Source organism: Botryllus schlosseri, chromosome 8 (assembly GCF_051294905.1).
Source record: "Botryllus schlosseri isolate E-star chromosome 8, Bs_hap1, whole genome shotgun sequence".
Classification (NCBI taxonomy): domain Eukaryota; kingdom Metazoa; phylum Chordata; class Ascidiacea; order Stolidobranchia; family Styelidae; genus Botryllus; species Botryllus schlosseri.
The window spans coordinates 7,555,494-7,572,303 of NC_137243.1; the positions used below are offsets into that span (position 1 = coordinate 7,555,494).

Genomic DNA, 16,810 nt, shown 5'->3' on the forward strand with positions numbered 1-16,810 from the left:
CCTTGGGTCTTGGGCTCCCATAAGGTGATAAACTGACGCCGGTAACGGACCGACCCCCCCCCCATTCATCTTGTTGATCGCTTTTGCCATGAAATCAGCCGCACTGTTTAGTGAGCAAGCGCTAAAATTCTCGATAATTAATGATAAAATCGGTCAATAAGATCGGGAATCGCATATATATTGCTATCAATCTCTTGTCCTCTCTGCTCACTTTATCAGATTTACCGGTAGACCTGAGTGAGGTGTCTTGGTAACTGTAGGGCCCGTAAATAATAATTAAACATCTTCGGCGGGCGGACCCGTTGGTATGACTTCGTTACATGATGTTACTTCGTGACCTCCTGTGTGCTATATCAAAAAATATAGAATCGGGCAAACGTACTAAACTAAAAGACGCACACGTTTTCAAATTGGTTTTTCTTCACTGGTGTATAATTTTTCCCCGCGGGACGGAATTCGTCTTCTGAGGTTCAGATTGCCAAGACAGGAACATTCGGCGCCAGTCATTTAGACGCCTAGGCTATGGACAATTAAAGCTATATGTATTTTGTATATATAACGAAGTTTTCGGTCAGCGTAAGGGCAGTCCTTTTCGGCCAAGGTTTTGACGCTGCCGATCGTTCTGGCACACTTCTTGGAGTCGCATGTAATATGTCCTAAATCGTTATGTGTCTTGGTGCGTCGTGTCGCGGTATTGGCCAACACCAATATGTCCATTTCTAAAAATCTTTCGTGTTCATTTCTTGGTGGAAGAGTACCAAAAAGTCATGATATTTGGCACCTTGAAATTGCGCACCGCGCGAAAATTTTTTTTTTAAAGTTGCATAAATTTTCAAAAAATACTCTATAATTTATGCTAATTCACGAAATAATTTTCGGCCCCCTTCAAGCTCGCCCCCCCCAATTGGGGGTTTTGGGGTGCGGCAGTTACGGTCCTGCGTATGCATATCGTGAGTGCATGATGTGCATATGCCGCAGGACAAGGAAGGTGCAGATATAGCCTTTTACGGCTTTCTAAGTCTTGCACCACCCCTCCATGCTATCCCAGTAATGCATGAGCGCCAAGCGGGGAAGTCATGGATACCAGTGTTACCAATCAGGTCTTTGGTCTGACCAGGCCGGGGATCGAACCCACGAGCTACCGATCAAGAAGCCGGAAGCTTTACCATTACGCTATCTCGTCGGTCGCAAGATCGGCCATTTTTATCGACACCATGACTTGATGACTTGAAATTAACTGGTAAATTTTGCTGCGAGTTACGAGTCAATCCACATTTCTGAAACGTCGAGTCAAGTCAAGTTGTACAGTGTGAGCATGGCAGTGTGTTTATTGTATTACACGAAATCAATTTATTTCTAGAAATTTCGTGTCCTCGGACGGAACTAAAGGGAAACTACGCACGTGCAATTTGTGGGGAAAGATCAGTCAATTCACAATGTCAAATACAATGCTTGAACGGCTTTAAGTTTGGTAACAACAAGACTGAGCAAAATATCATCTGTACTTTGAATGAATTACAGAAGACTGCATTTTGGTCAGCTCCAAGCTGTCACCGTAAGTGCCATTGTTCTGACTGATTTCGACACTATAATTGAAAATCGGACTATTATTTTGTAAGTCGCTGTAGTGTTGTTGTTTTTACCGTGAATTCTTTACAGTGATTGCATGAATTTTAATAATAAAAATGAATTGATATGTTACTGTTATTATCAATTCTGCATTGGAAAATAAGTTGAAGGTTATTCAATGTGCGATTCCTTACCAAGTTGCTGCACTTGAATCATTGATACAGAATTACAGATATGTTGAAAATTTTGTAATTACCATTATTCACGTTTTTGGCATGAGTCAGGTCAGAAGTTAAACTGATACTACTATGATGGTATACATTTTTCAGAAGTCAGATGTGAAATTATAACAGAGAGAAGCTTTGGTACTCCAATGGATCAATACCAGCAAAAGATGCCTACGCTTTCGCGAGATTGTATATATAGAACAGTTTGTACAGTTTCTTGTGCGCGGGGATATCAGTTTGCGGTTGGTAAAGACAGAGCAACCTTAACCTGTGGTACCCTTAGTGAGAAATGGGAATCGACTCCTGGTGATGTTGGACTCTGTGAGCGTAAGTCTAGTTAATGTCCTTTGAAGCATTGGATGATTCACTATCGTTTTTTTCCAGCAATCATTGAAACAAGAAAGAACTGTCAATTTTGGTTTTCTGGAAACGAAAGAAGATCAGAAACCAATGCCAAGAAACATTGCAAAGATGTATTAGGGGAAAATGCAGCTCTAGCCATTCTAAAAAAAAGTGATTGGATCGCATCTTCACGATTACTGGAACCACGTCTAGTGGGAGCTTACGTCAAGAAGAAGGGGTATTGGAATGATGGCATACGAATTAAAGGTATATGCAGTAGTGATAGGCTACTGATAGATTGTGTGTGTTTAGTTAGGGTTGCCATACCTCCTCTTTTAAGAGGATTTGTCCTCTATTTTGTCATTTTTGGAAGTGGCCTCAGATGATGCCCAGATGTCCTATTTTTTGAGAATTTTTGGTTAATTGTATGTCAAAATACAGCTGAGATATAGGAAATCAGTACTCAAGTATCTTTCGGATCTTTTGAACAAGTAATTCCACCTTTTTTAGTCAACCAACTACAAACTCACAATAAATTTACCAAGTTTTCCGGATTTTACTGTTAAGTGGAAATTTTTAAAAGTGTCCTCTTTTCAGATTTCCAAAACATGGTAACCCTAGTTTAGAAGTTGAGTATTTAGCTGTCGGTAATACTCCAGCGTCAGGATTATCCAAGTGCCGTCATTCTTGGGAAAATTACCTATTTCATTTTGACCATCGACGCTGGCTACTTGAACATCTGCTTGGCGCTCACATACTGTGCTTGCATGCATACCAAGTGATGAATGACCATTATAATAGCAATTTAAACAAGTTTGTGTCGATTAGACTCTGTAGCTGACCATTTATGACTGAAATGTCATGTTTTACTGGAATTTGCAACTTTGATATTTGTAGTTCAATATGTACCCAACTCATTCAGTATTATCAAATATACATGAGTAATTGCGTTTACTGCAATTAGTGCATTCAGCTTGTAACTTTGAATGCCAGTCTGATGAATGAGGCCGATTTTTTAAATCTGTGTAACGCCCCTGCTTTGCAGCAGAACTCAATCTCCTATATTCTACATACTGCCGTGATATGCTGTGCGGTTTCAATACCAACCAAAATCTTTCTCGCAGCGAACCAAAGCTTTTCAATGCTACTAGGTTCGTTTCAAAACAGAGGAACATGTGTGAGCTTGGATCATAGAAAGAATTTGATTCAATCGGCATGTGACTCAAAACATATGTTTATATGTGAAAAACCACCGCAGGGAAGTAAGTTTCGCAATATTTGAGAAATCTGAATTTTCAATTTACCTATGATGTTAAAACATGAAGGGAATCCATGTGATGATTCTAAAAACTGTTCCGGTAATGGTCACTGTACTGCTGTTGGCTGCTCTTTTCTTTGTAAATGTCAAGATATGTACTATGGAAGGTATTGCAACAAAGGTGAGATCAATTGCATGCAATATTTTTCCCCGCTATAATGGCCTAGTAATTGCAGGGCCTTTAACTATCGGGATTGCCAAGACTTCAATAGTGGGACAATACGAGATAGAACTGAAAAACAATGCTGACAACTATACAGGAGTTTTCTATGTTCTGGTTAACGGCAAGGAAGAGAGGAATGTGACCTTGGGCCCTGAAGATAAGAAAAAGTGTGATACAATGCAATTTGTTTAGAGTGGTGTCAGCATTCTGTAAAACTCCCGACGGGCATGCTGAAAACTTTTTATGAATCCCTCTTGGAAGCTGTTGCATCATTAATTTCCAGGTTTAATTACAACTTGGAGAAGCCTGTGATGAAATACGAGACATACCTGAGCGTAGAAGCATCATTACATGAAAGGCCAGTAACGGTGTCAGAATGTAAACGCATACCTGGTCTAGAAAGTCTTACAAACATCACCAATGATGAATGCAATGGACATGTTTTGAATGTTTCTTGGCCAGGATTTGTTGATGACGCTCTGGATTGGAGGCCTTATTCTGTGTATATAAAGGGGAAACTGTAAGTGTGTTGCTATGATCGGCATTAGTGTTGAAGTAGTAACTACCTTCATAGAATACAACGACACGTAAGTTTATGAATTGGTATCAAAATTAATTGCAGTAATGTGGATGTCTGTCTGCAATGTAACTTATTCTATCGACTGTCTTGTCATATACCTATACCAGCCACCTACGCCATGTAGCACCTAATATAAAATTAATGTCTATGAATCATGTATTTGTGTTAAAAGGCAAGATGTATATACTTATAGAAAATTCACGCTAAATATGGACTGTTTAGAATGTAATGCAATTCAATAAAACTTGATCTTATGTTCTTTGATAAATGCGATTTACAGCTTCTGATCTCATGTTTAGGATCGGAAGCGCACGCGCAGGGGAATGGTTTCGAATCTCTGAACTGAATCCTGGTCGCAAAACTCGTGTACAGGTTTGGACTCTGCTCGCAGGAAGCGAAACCACATTTGTATTTTGGCATCACATTTTAGGTTATTCCGCATGTTCGTGGGTGTGACGGTCTTAACATACAAAAAGATTACGAGAAGATCGATTTCAGAACAGCCAAAAGCCCTCCCGACTCTCCCGTCGTTTGGGCACCAAAGAAAGCCATTGGTATTCTGCCTGGCCAACACTGTGTCGTAAACTGGAAATTGAAAAAGAATGAGAAAGCCAGTGGATATAAGGTACATTCACTATCTGGGCTGAAAGGTTTATTGTTTCTCGTACATCCGTTCTCCTTCAGGTGAAAATCGTTGAATTTGCACGATCGTCGAAAATGATGAATGGAAATGAAAGCATTTTTAATATTCATCTTTCTAATGACACCTACAATTTCACAACAAAACCAAATTCTGTGTACAACATATCTGTGGGTTCGGTGGCCCTTCCTATTTGTCCACATGTTCCTGTGAATTGGAGTACTACAGTTATTGGCTGTACTAGCGAAACTAGTGGTAAGTGATTCGTAACAGTGATTTCCAAAATATTTCTCCGATTGGAATGGCGATAATTAAACTGTGGTCCATCAACCACGAGTGGATTGTTCTAATTTTCGTGTATTTGAACGAAGGGTCTTAATTGCAAAATTGTCAGTGGATAGTAAAATCAATGACAAAACCTAATCTTCATTTTCCGCAGTTATGCAATTTGCAACGTTGTTTTAATTTGGTCGCTGCGTGAATGCCAATGCTACACTAATTGGGTTTAGATATACTGTATATTGAAATAAGAGATACCTTAATATTACGTCAAACAATGAAATCAAATTCAAATTATGCAAAAATATTAACTGGATTTTTGTACAAGTGCCAGCACATTTCAGGTTTCAGATTTCTTTATGGTTTCAAGCTTTTTTCCCTTCAAAGCAGAATCATTTCAAATAAGGCCAGATTTGCAGACACGGGGGGCTCATGAATCAGGTTACCATTATACAACACTTATGGATTCACCAGGCACCATCTGCTTTACAGATTTCAGGAGTACAAATGTTTTGAGTACTAATTAAAAATTGCTACTGTGGGCTGGCATCAATAGTTACAAATACTGGTTCGCAGACCAGTGGTTGGGGACCACTGCATTATTGCATATCTGTATCCATCTTACTTTTTTTTCATTAATATTTTAGGCCCCGATGAAATCGCTCTTCCAAGACTAGGAGAAGGACTTTCATCTGTAACGCTGATGCAGGTGAATGAGCGAAATGGACCTGTCAGGTGGGTTGTGATATTTTAATGTTACATATTATATATAAGAAAATAAAATCGGTACCTTATAATTTTTATATTGTATTTGGCATTATTGGTCCAGTGTGTGTCTGTTATTATTTTTAATACAGTATATAATGAATAAGGACGTAGTTTATTTTGTCCTTGATGTTTTTTGCGGATTTGATTCTTTTGTTGACTTGTGCATGGAGTAGGATGCTCTTTGTCGTCTACCGTTCAATAACCATGCCAGATGTGTTTGATGGATTGAATCGTTTAAATTACATAATTTGTTTAATAATATTTTCACTAGTTCAAAATACAATTAAAAGATTAGGAGGACTAGAAATGACTTGAAATAGGCAGATGATCAAACACCCACCCTGATTTACATCAAATAAAAATCGTAGAAGAATATGAAATTTGAGGCAAACAATGCCAACCGAATTGATTCTTCCTGATTTAACTTGTCTTGTACTTATGCAGAAGTGAAGAAGTTGTATCACTTATACACTGTAATGATTACTCTACTCCTTTTCTCGTTTTGAACAAATTGTGTGCCAATTCCATAGTACTTCCAGTTCACTCTCTCTATATTATGTATTTCCAGTTGCTATTTTGTGGTTATGAGAGTGTCGAACACTTCATCGAATTCTACAGAAGTAACAACTTCTATTGATATGCTGAAGCAAGCCAATTCTACTATTGACGTCGGGGACAGTTATATTGCGTATGCAACTGCAAGGTATCGCCTTTGTTATGGTAGTCTCTGTTGACGTCCCACATTCTCGTAAATCTCAAGATTTGATGACAAAGTGACCTTGCAATTTGGGAATGGAGAAATCACATGCTGCGATATCAACGATGTTAACGGGGTTTGCGAATCACTGCCTGAAACAAAACGAAACAAGCGTGCCGCACAAAATCGTGGTGCTGTCTACGGAGAAAATTATCCTTTGAATCCAGACCTTTTTTATCGCCACTATGTTTTGGTGTCGACTCGCAGCGGTGACGGTGGCGAACCATTTTTGACAGCCAGTCCGCTGTCGCAAAGCTGGAGCATTCCTAGTAAGTTACAGATGACATGTGATACTTCGGCAGAATGATAATGATCATCAATTTGTTTTAGTTAATAATGGGGGTAATAATACTATCGCTGCCTTGATTGCCGTTGCAATTATTTTGGTAATCGCTCTGGTCATTGTCGGAATCCTTGTGTATCGCAGGTAAGAAATATTTACATATATCAAATGGTACTCAATGATGTGTAGTAGAATTAATAGATCATATATATCTTACATCTATTCACTTTTCTAGACGATATTGATTGTGTTATATTTTATATTTCATCATAAAAGTTTAGATACTTTTCCTTGTACTTGTGTTGATTTTTTACATATATTTTTCTATTTTATCAGGAAGTCATCAAATCCCAAACAGTCTCCTGTGCAACCAAGACCTGATCCAGGTGCATAGCACATATCTAATGTCAATGAAGTAACTTTGGTAGTGTATTCATATTCATCTGTGCACCATACATCCTCTTTACTAGCTTTGGGTAAATTTATCAGCCTGCAGTCCTGTCGCATTGTTAAATCTCAGATGCCTGATATAAGACAACATTGACTGGTACTCGTTTCACCCAGCATTATTGCTATCCAGAAATTACTTAGCAGCCTTTCTATGTTATCCCGGCCTTTACTGTGTTTGGATTTGAATATCGTTCTTTTGGCAATAACTTGACTCCATGCCAATTCTCAGTTTCTTATGTCAAAATATATGTCGTGTGATATAATATTCTTGGAAATGTTAGTTTTGATACTATCACAGTATCATGTTTGCGGTATATCTGTATGTATAACAAGTAAAGTCAAAACATTTTCTGACTCTGGAATTGACCAAAAGCGATATGCCCATAATTCTTATTCAACGTTGATTTTGAAAATCCAGGTATCATCAAATGAAAAATTTTCTGAAACTTTGATTGCTTAATCGTTGTAATTTCAACAGAATCCCTTTCAATAGAGCCAGCCGAATTCATTGATCTTCAGGACAAGCCAGAATCCATAATAGACCGAGAACTCTCCGGGTATGCGATACGGTTAGGCGATCTGTTTCAGACAATCAATGCCAAGCGAAAGAATGATGATATGGAATTTCTAGGGGAATTCAAGGTGACGCATAGTTTCCTTCCGTTATTTGCATACATAATTTACAAGATAGGTATGGATATGTTTTGAAATTTCAGGGGGCTTTACCGCGAGCTGTAACGCAATGCAATCTTACGCACGATATTGCAAATTTGCGAGTCAACCAACCGAAGAATCGCTACAAAAACATTGTGCCGTGTAAGGTCATGAGATCGTGTATTAACCTACTTTAGATGATTACAAAATCTGTAATTTTTTTAGATGATCGCTCAAGAGTTGCTCTTAAAAGCATACCGGGAATGGAATTTTCCGATTACATCAATGCGTCCTATGTGGATGTAGGAACGGTTGTATAACTAGAAATTGTGAAATTAAATCATAAAACCTTTGCATTGTTTGTAATGTATGCATTAGTGTTTCAGGTTAACCTTGTGATTTATTTTAAAATACAAAAATTGGTCAATTTGGTGTCAAATGGATTCGGTTTCTGATTGATATCAATGGCTGTATAGAGCAGTGGTTCTCAACCTTTTTGACCCCGTGACCAGTAAAACTTCAGAACTCAATGTTGCAGACCGGCGAACCTTCAAATATACCAATTAACCCCAAATTCAGTCACGACCAATATGTACGCAACGCAAATATAATATTGGAAACTTCATTTATTTAAATATGGCAAGGCAAAGCTCTTGAAGTTCTCTTAAAGATCAAACTTATTATGATTGTATTCCTTTGAAAGGAATGCGACTTTGATGCTTGCTATAGCCTCTATTATCCTTCCAAGTGTCGCATAATTACACTCTCATCCTTACAGAAGATTTATGATATATTCGCAATGTGGCTATAAAATATGATGTGTCATGGTGATCTTTAAAACACTGCGATTCTTGGAAACTAGTCACAGTAACTTATACCAATGCTGCTTTCTTATATCAGGAAATCGTCTTTTGCATATGATGCAGAACTTATTGTATGTTTTCAGGGCTATTCTCAACCCCGAAAATTCATAGCGACGCAAGGGCCTAAGCTGGAAACGGTGGATGAATTCTGGCGGATGATATGCGAGCAGAAGTGTCGAGTGATCGTTATGGTGACTAAGCTGATAGAGAAATTGAAGGTTGGACACTGTTAAAAATGGCTTCTTACAGGGATATCTAGATATCCATGGCTTCTTACTCTGAGTGGCACATTGCTGAAACTTTCTGCTTATTATATTGACGAATACAAATTCTCAATAGACATAATTATATGTGCTATAGGTTTCCTGTGGGGATTACACAATACGCAGCATATTACACCTAATAATTTTACCGTAGTACTTCGATCAATCTATCATTTTACATCGAAACATCAAATCAAAACACCACAAGATTGTGATATAATGCGTGTTGTATACCAACTGTAAAAGTATTATCAGTTTTCTCAGCTTCCATTGAAATAACATCATGTCATGAAATTGAGGTGGCATTATTTTCAGTATAGCAATTGTGCAAAAGCTAACAGCTACAGCATCTATTGTTTAGGTGAAATGCGCACAATATTGGCCTGACGAGGCTGCAACCTACGGCGATATTTCTGTAAAACTGCACGAAACCGTTTCTTTTGGGGATTTCATCCAGCGAAGAATGACCGTCACAAGATCCAACGAGGTAAGATCAAAACAAAAGGTGCCATTCATTGATTCAGTGGCAAATTTCATATTGTCGCAGACATTCGATGTGACTCAGTATCACTTCATTGCGTGGCCCGATCACGGAATTCCAACTGTAACGTCGAGCCTTCTGAGATTTCATGAATATGCGATCGCTTCTCAACCTCTGGATGCCGGTCCTATTGTCGTGCATTGCAGGTTGGTTTTTGCAAATGTGGTCAGTAACAAAAGTTCTTCTGCTTTTTGGGAGTGCTCAAGTAGGTTTTTAGCTGTTCGCAGTACTTAGTCAAGTTGTTATGTTTTTAAACTTTACGCATAACCACTTACTTTCACACTTCTCATTTTTGCAAAGCTGACAGCAGTTTAAGGGTATGTTTGTGTCACTTTGGCGAGTGAAATTGACATAACAGCTGGACAAAATACCTCTTGTATCACGGTAAATGATTATGATTATGTCATTTTGCGTTGGTCGGAAAGAGACACCCTCCAATTTCAAAGGCAGCCACCTCCGATTAACTAACAAAAGTATGCTTGTCATACCTTAATTATCTACTTCCTCTGGAAGCAGTTTTGACATGTGTCATAAATCACTATTTGTACCTGTAATTGAGTGGAAATTTATGGCGTCACTTCTATTCCTGCATGACTACCATTGCTGACTGCTTTGACCACCTCTGGGTTTTTGTCAATGGTGTTAACGCAAGTCATCTATATAGATAGATTGAAAGACCCGATTCATTCATCATTAGAAAATATTAGTAGGATGGACATAAGACACACAATCTTCCGACTACACGACATTTACTCAGTCTTGTAACTCATAAAAGGCTGTGTGATATCTGGTAAAAATGAAAAATCGAAGTGAAATTTTGTACTTTCCAACTGTATTCATTGATGCTTATTCTAATACTACTCTGTGTTCAACACAAAATAACTAATGTCACTATAAGCATGCCTGTATTTCCAACATGATTCAAGGTAATCAAGAAATACAATCCTGTCCTCAGGCTTACGCACTATGCAGTTCCTTTACCAAATATGGCATTCACTTAATTTCGTTTAGTCAAGTAATGCGGATTTGTTTCAGTGCTGGTGTGGGCAGAACAGGAACCTTTATCGCTCTGGATCATCTCAGAGATCTGATAATAGAAAGTGACGAGATTAACATTGCGTCCGTCATCGGAAAAATGCGCACGCGAAGGCCCGACATGGTTCAAACGCTGGTAAGCATGAGGTGCCTAATAGGAAGATGCCACATTGCAACTGTATTGTCACGGCAGATGACTCATTTCCTTGTATTTCATGGAATGTACTACCAGCAGTGTGAGTCATATGGAATCGAATTTTTAATGGGATCACTTCTTTTTTCGGTCTCATTGATATTTGACAACCAGGAAATCAATTTGATCTAAGTGGAATGCCGCATAAACAATAGAAAAACTGTGTACTGTGTACTGCATATGTGTGCCTCAAAATAGATTGGCTCACTGGCACATATCCGTTAACATATGTATCGCGAGCATTGTATCAACTCATTACACATTTCACATTATTAGCATATATGAGTGCTTTAAAGATCAATTCAACGTATGAAGTTATGAAGTAGATATATAAAAATGCTCTCTCGCGAATAATCGGAATGGACGCAAATATGGCATTAGATATGTGAGTCTGCCCACCAGTGTGACATAGTTCATCTGCCATCTCCAAAATTGGCTCACAAGACGACGATTCCTATTTCATATACAGGAGCAGTATGTCTTTATCCACAAGTTGGTCCTGGAGCTGTATCAGTTCGCGAACAGTGACAGAGACGTTTCCGAATTCAATGCAGCTGTTCGGGATTTGAAGAGGTAAGCTTGAAAAGCCTAGATGTAAGTAGCACAGCTCGAGTCTACAGAAAGAAATGGTCATTTCTTGTGCTGCGGGTAGCCTCTTCTATCCGTCTTGCACATTTAGTTTTCTTGCTGGTGGTATGGGATCAAATATTCATTAAAGACGAAAATTTACACTTTAACCGCACCTCGCCACAAGGCAAAATAATTCTATTAGAATATGTGATTACAATAAGCATGAAATATATTATAAACTTACACTTCCATTGTGGGAAATGGGAGAACAGAGAAATTTTTCAATTTGAGGTTGTATAGGGCAGGGCTGGACGTAACAATTCGATTACTCAGAATCGAGTATCCAATTTCATGGTTTGAGTCGAGTAGGGATAGTCAATCTTTTCGACTACCGAAATTTTGTGCCCCTTCCCAATAGGAGATGTCTTATCATTGAGAATCGTTGTTTCAATATTTTCTTCTGCCATTGCGAAACGTCGATCGTGGCATTCAAGACCACAGTGGGTCAAAATAGTTAATTGGTAATCAAGTAGAAATAGAAGTAACATCATCAATTTCTACTCCAGTACATATATATGTAGAGATTTCAAAGTAAGTAAACAAGTAGCCTATCCCATGCCTAGTTTTGCGTGAAAACTAAAAACTATTAAGTAGAAGTTGCGAAAATCTATAATCACAACCAGTTGAGTAAGCAGTGTAAGTATAGTACAGGTATTAACCTGTGGTATTGTCATAGAGTGCTGTGTCATGGTTGGTGTTAATAATTTTATATCATTTTTCAGTATCAAGTATAATCAACATTATATGCTTTGTAACTACCTAGCGCCCTAGAGATTATGAGCCTTTCTCTATCACTTAACTTGAAGCTTTATTATTTATTCAGGTACCGGTACTGGATTTTGCATAGTGCTAGTTGCGTATGACCTCTCCCCTTCCCGTCACTAGATACAGGAGTAAAATGAATAGGACTGTGATTTTTCTTATGCTACACTATTCGCGTTCAGCGGAGGGTCGAACACATTGAACATGGAACGCGAATTCGCTCAGCTCGACTACTTTCTGCCACTCGATACGGAGCAGGAATTTGCGCACAAGGAATGCAACCAACAGTTCAATCGTAACCCTGCTGTTCTACCATGTGAGTTTCGAACGATTGAGTCTATGCACGCTGGAGCAAGTTACCCGTTGAAATGTACGAAACGATGATATCGCATTGTTATGTTATTCAATCACTGATATTTTGGTTTGAGTCAGCAGTAGTGGACGTTGGTGATACAGCAATCCAGGGTCGCAATGACTTGAGTCATACCTCAAGTCGAAATTTGTGTTGACTCGACTTGACTAGAGTCATTTTCTTAAACTTGGAAAATGTCTCGACCTTACTTGTGTCATTGATGCGTATTTTCAGTTGACTCTATCCCCTTTCCATTAGCCTAGCCGTAAAGGAGGACGAATTGCCAAAGAGGAGGACATTTAGGCGTCCTCGGAGGACATTTTCAATTTCCTGCAAAAGGAGGACGTATGGTAACCTTATATGACATGAGACATTCTATATGACTAATTCAAGTCTCATCTATCAGTACTGATATTTGGAAAATAGGCTTTTTATCCGTCTAAACAAACATATCATGAGTGAGAAAAATTAGTAGACGCTAATAAATGCGAGGCCTTCGATATCACGCGAGAATTCCACATAAGTGAGTTAAACCTGACTTGAACTCGATACTGACTGAACACTGAAGAGCGAACACAATGACTTGGACTCGGACTCGAGTCTCAGCCGTATGACTCAGACTCGACCCGTTGCTTCCTGACTTGGACTCGGACTTGACGGTGAATTGAAAATGACTCACTTGGGTCAAAACTATAAAAGTAAAATTGACATGTGACTTGGAACCTTGTGACTTGTGAATCAAGTTCGAAATGTAGGATTTATTTTGTGTGAGTGACGTGGTAATAATAAACAATCAACTAGTGGCAGAGGTGGTCAATAATAAAGCACTTCTGCCATTAAAATTTGATCGTAGCAGAGATGAATCACAATAACAATAATCTGAATTGAAGTGTGCCAAGAATCGGGGTAGTCGATTCACTGAGTGAAGCACATCAGAATGGGATTTTCCAAAAAAAATTAATGTTTTCATTTCAATGAATGCCAGGTGGATGTCGTTATATCACAGTAGACGATCCAACTTAGGAAATAATGTGCATGAAAATGTCCATGAAACATATATTTTTTGCAAGCTTTTGCTACGTCTGCCTGGGCATTTCCGGTTCCCATGTCTGTTTGGTATGTAAAAGAGGACAAAAATGGTTACTATGCACACTTACCATATGTGCTTTCTATGAACAATCTTACACATATATGCTACGGCGGCAATTTATGTGTGATGTAGTTTGGAAACGACATATGTTTTCTGTATTTAGTCATAACTACCACTATCCAAGTAGGAGGTTGAATATGGAATGTCCAGTAATGTGTTTCACATAAATGGCATGTTTCACATAAGTACTATTTATATATAAATCTGAGAATGTGAAAACGGTGAAACATGTTTACTAGTGTATAGCTCACTTTAACGGCTAGTGCTGTGTTATCACATGCGTCCGATGCTGGTCGCGCCATATTGTATTCGCTGAAGAAACTTCCTGCAACTTCAGCCTGACCTCTGTCTCAAAGTGAAACCAAAAATGTTTGGAACCATTTCCATACTTAGTACATAAGTCCTAGGTCGTCTTTTTACTGCGGAGGCTAACATGCAATATAAATTATTGACCGTGTTGAGACAGTCCGACAGCGGTACATGATACTTTGATTCATTGCAATCACGGTTTCGTGATATTTATTCCCAAACGTTAGATCCCATGTAAAATTCCATATTTTCCGATCAATTTTACAGACGATCACAACCTAGTCTTCGTCCAAATGCAGCCTAATGACAAGCAAACTCCATACTACAATGGAAGCATTGTAGCGGTCAGTATATTTGCAAGGCAATTATTCCATGTCAAGTAAGAGATGTGTGCATTTGCAGTCCTATAACGCTTCAGACCGATACATAGCGGCTCAGAATCCGGACGAGATCAGCTTCAATTTATTTTGGCGAATGGTTTTGGACAACGATGTTGACGTCATTGTAGCATTGGGGGCGGTTTGTAAACTCATCTTATTATAATTTTTACCATGGAGACGTATTCCGTTAGAAATTTGAAAATTTGAACTAGCTTTATTGCTCTTCTCTCCCTATTAGTTACAGTAGGATTTTTCATCGTACATTAACTTTGCTTGTTGGCATGCAATTTTTATCGTGGATCATCATCTACATAAGAGGCTTACTTGAATACTCCGAAAAAGTAGATGCACCTCGTTACTTACCCCCTCTGGTGGGAAATGCTAACTCAGTGGTTCCCAACCGGGGGGGGGGGGGATTTTGAAATTATTAGGGGGGAATCTGGCTTATTTTTAGGGGAAATCTGGCTTTGGCATTGTATCGGAAGATACACTGGGTTCACAAGGTTTTTAGATTTTTATGGTATAGAACTGTTAATTAGAAATTAGTTCTTTACAATTGTATGTTTATTTGGCGGATTTCAAGCTAGGTGTATGTTTATATGCCTTCCGTAGATATTACACCCCCTGATAAAGTGAGGCTCGCGAGACGATTTCGTTGGGTCCGCGACAGCCTCTCGACCAAATTGCTACTAAGCATGAAAATGTCAAGACGTATTATGCACAAGGCCGCTAGTGAAATTGTTTAACTTTTTAAACCAACATATGAGCTGATGTGAAAGACATACCGTACCAAATTCATCGATTCAACTCAAGCCCATAGCAAGCGGACTTGGTGAAATTGGCGGATTGGTCAAAAACAGGTCAAATTTGACTGTACTTTACCAAAGTTTAGTGCGGTCCGCATTCGCCATAGTTCAGAGATATCTGAATATGTTTGGCCAATAACTGCTCAGGCACCAAATGATTGCGCGTTAAAAAGCACTTTATTCAATCATAGGCAACTTTTTCATAGGGAGGAATTTTAGCTCGAATATCGGCCAAGGGGGGCACGAAACGAAAAAGGTTGGGAACCACTGTGCTAACTGAACAACTTGCTCTAGTATATAGAACACACTTCACAATACTCTGTGGGAGATCGTATACCTTCATAGGCCGTGACTGCTAACAAACTTTACAACTTTAATCAATCGTATGAAATTAAGAAACCTGGATTTTTTATTCAATAGACAAACTGTTTCAAGTAATGTTTCGAATTCAGATTATTATTCTCATAATTTGTTCAGGAGAAAGGATCTGACATGATTTCTTATTGGCCGGAGCTCTCCCAGTCTCAAAAATATGAAATCGCAACGGTTCGGACGTTGGAAGAGAATGAAGATAATGGACTTATCGAGAGGATGTTTGAAGTTTCAAATAAATCCAAAAAGGTTAGTCGGCAAGTGATATTTTGCGTCCGTGGTACTTGTGACGTAATATACCAACGCCGGCAACGAGTTTCTTTAATCCCAAATAAACGCAACATATTCGTAATTCTTCGCAGATCAACGTGATGCAAATCAGCTATGGGGGATGGCCAGAGCACAACGCGCCTTCCGGGTCTGATGCTGTCCTTGAGATCATCTCCAAAATTGAGAAGCGCTATCAAGCTCGGTCGGACCAAGAGACCCGTACCACTGTGGTTCATTGCGGGTACAGTTTGATTTTGTTATCTAATCGGCTTCCAGCCATCGATATTGAAATTTGAGGATTATGTAGCATTTTTGTTGGCGATTGTAGATTTCTCGAATAATCTTGTGTACAAAACCTTTCATCCCTCTACAATAGTAGTCGGCAACCCGTGGCCCGTTCACGGTTCTGCTGCTGCGCCTGTTATAGCTCCAAATATATCAATTAGCACTATGAAATTCACCCAAAATAGGGTAAATATGCCGCCACCCTTTCATTTCTCGGACAGCACGGTTCTTACTATTGTTACTGAAACACTATGAAATTCGATGTTCAGATTTTCCAAATTAGATTGAAATTAGAACTATAGCTACACCGTGTTTTTTTTCAAATTAGATTCGGATCGGAACTATCGCTACACAATTTTTGTCCAAATTGGATAAGAATTAAAATTACTTAATTTGCCAAAAACTTAGAATTCAAATTGAATTACAAATTAGAAAGAAATACAACAAAAATCAAGCTCAGTTCATATCAAATCAGAGCTTATGCTCATCAGTATGAGATTGGCAAATGTCTGCACATCAAGCTTGACTGGTTTCATACTATACAGTTCTACTGAAGTTTTTTTGGGAAA

The 16,810-nt window shown here is 38.7% G+C and overlaps 2 protein-coding genes across 3 annotated transcripts in view; one reads left to right on the forward strand and one right to left on the reverse strand.

Annotated features, from left to right (window-relative positions):
* The window catches only part of LOC145444097 (sodium/potassium-transporting ATPase subunit beta-1-interacting protein 3-like), a 372,797-nt gene that overhangs the window by 312,830 nt on the left and 43,157 nt on the right, over window positions 1–16,810 (reverse strand). The gene's annotated exons all lie outside the window — the stretch shown is intronic.
* Window positions 1–16,810, forward strand: part of LOC145444077 (uncharacterized) — a 192,172-nt gene that overhangs the window by 173,992 nt on the left and 1,370 nt on the right. The window contains exons 16-43 of one of the 2 annotated variants that reach the window (XM_080321988.1): window positions 1,361–1,555; window positions 1,899–2,123; window positions 2,181–2,405; window positions 3,263–3,400; window positions 3,464–3,577; window positions 3,633–3,786; window positions 3,903–4,139; window positions 4,499–4,571; window positions 4,630–4,824; window positions 4,884–5,094; window positions 5,766–5,853; window positions 6,455–6,589; window positions 6,647–6,912; window positions 6,974–7,070; window positions 7,263–7,312; window positions 7,855–8,018; window positions 8,093–8,192; window positions 8,256–8,332; window positions 8,977–9,111; window positions 9,518–9,643; window positions 9,704–9,843; window positions 10,733–10,868; window positions 11,395–11,498; window positions 12,500–12,633; window positions 14,396–14,472; window positions 14,531–14,647; window positions 15,792–15,935; window positions 16,049–16,197. In XM_080321988.1, coding sequence (XP_080178114.1) covers window positions 1,361–1,555; window positions 1,899–2,123; window positions 2,181–2,405; window positions 3,263–3,400; window positions 3,464–3,577; window positions 3,633–3,786; window positions 3,903–4,139; window positions 4,499–4,571; window positions 4,630–4,824; window positions 4,884–5,094; window positions 5,766–5,853; window positions 6,455–6,589; window positions 6,647–6,912; window positions 6,974–7,070; window positions 7,263–7,312; window positions 7,855–8,018; window positions 8,093–8,192; window positions 8,256–8,332; window positions 8,977–9,111; window positions 9,518–9,643; window positions 9,704–9,843; window positions 10,733–10,868; window positions 11,395–11,498; window positions 12,500–12,633; window positions 14,396–14,472; window positions 14,531–14,647; window positions 15,792–15,935; window positions 16,049–16,197 — 4,006 coding nt within the window. The remainder of the gene's footprint in view (window positions 1–1,360; window positions 1,556–1,898; window positions 2,124–2,180; window positions 2,406–3,262; window positions 3,401–3,463; window positions 3,578–3,632; window positions 3,787–3,902; window positions 4,140–4,498; window positions 4,572–4,629; window positions 4,825–4,883; window positions 5,095–5,765; window positions 5,854–6,454; window positions 6,590–6,646; window positions 6,913–6,973; window positions 7,071–7,262; window positions 7,313–7,854; window positions 8,019–8,092; window positions 8,193–8,255; window positions 8,333–8,976; window positions 9,112–9,517; window positions 9,644–9,703; window positions 9,844–10,732; window positions 10,869–11,394; window positions 11,499–12,499; window positions 12,634–14,395; window positions 14,473–14,530; window positions 14,648–15,791; window positions 15,936–16,048; window positions 16,198–16,810) is intronic. The other variant, XM_080321989.1, reaches the window with a different exon arrangement.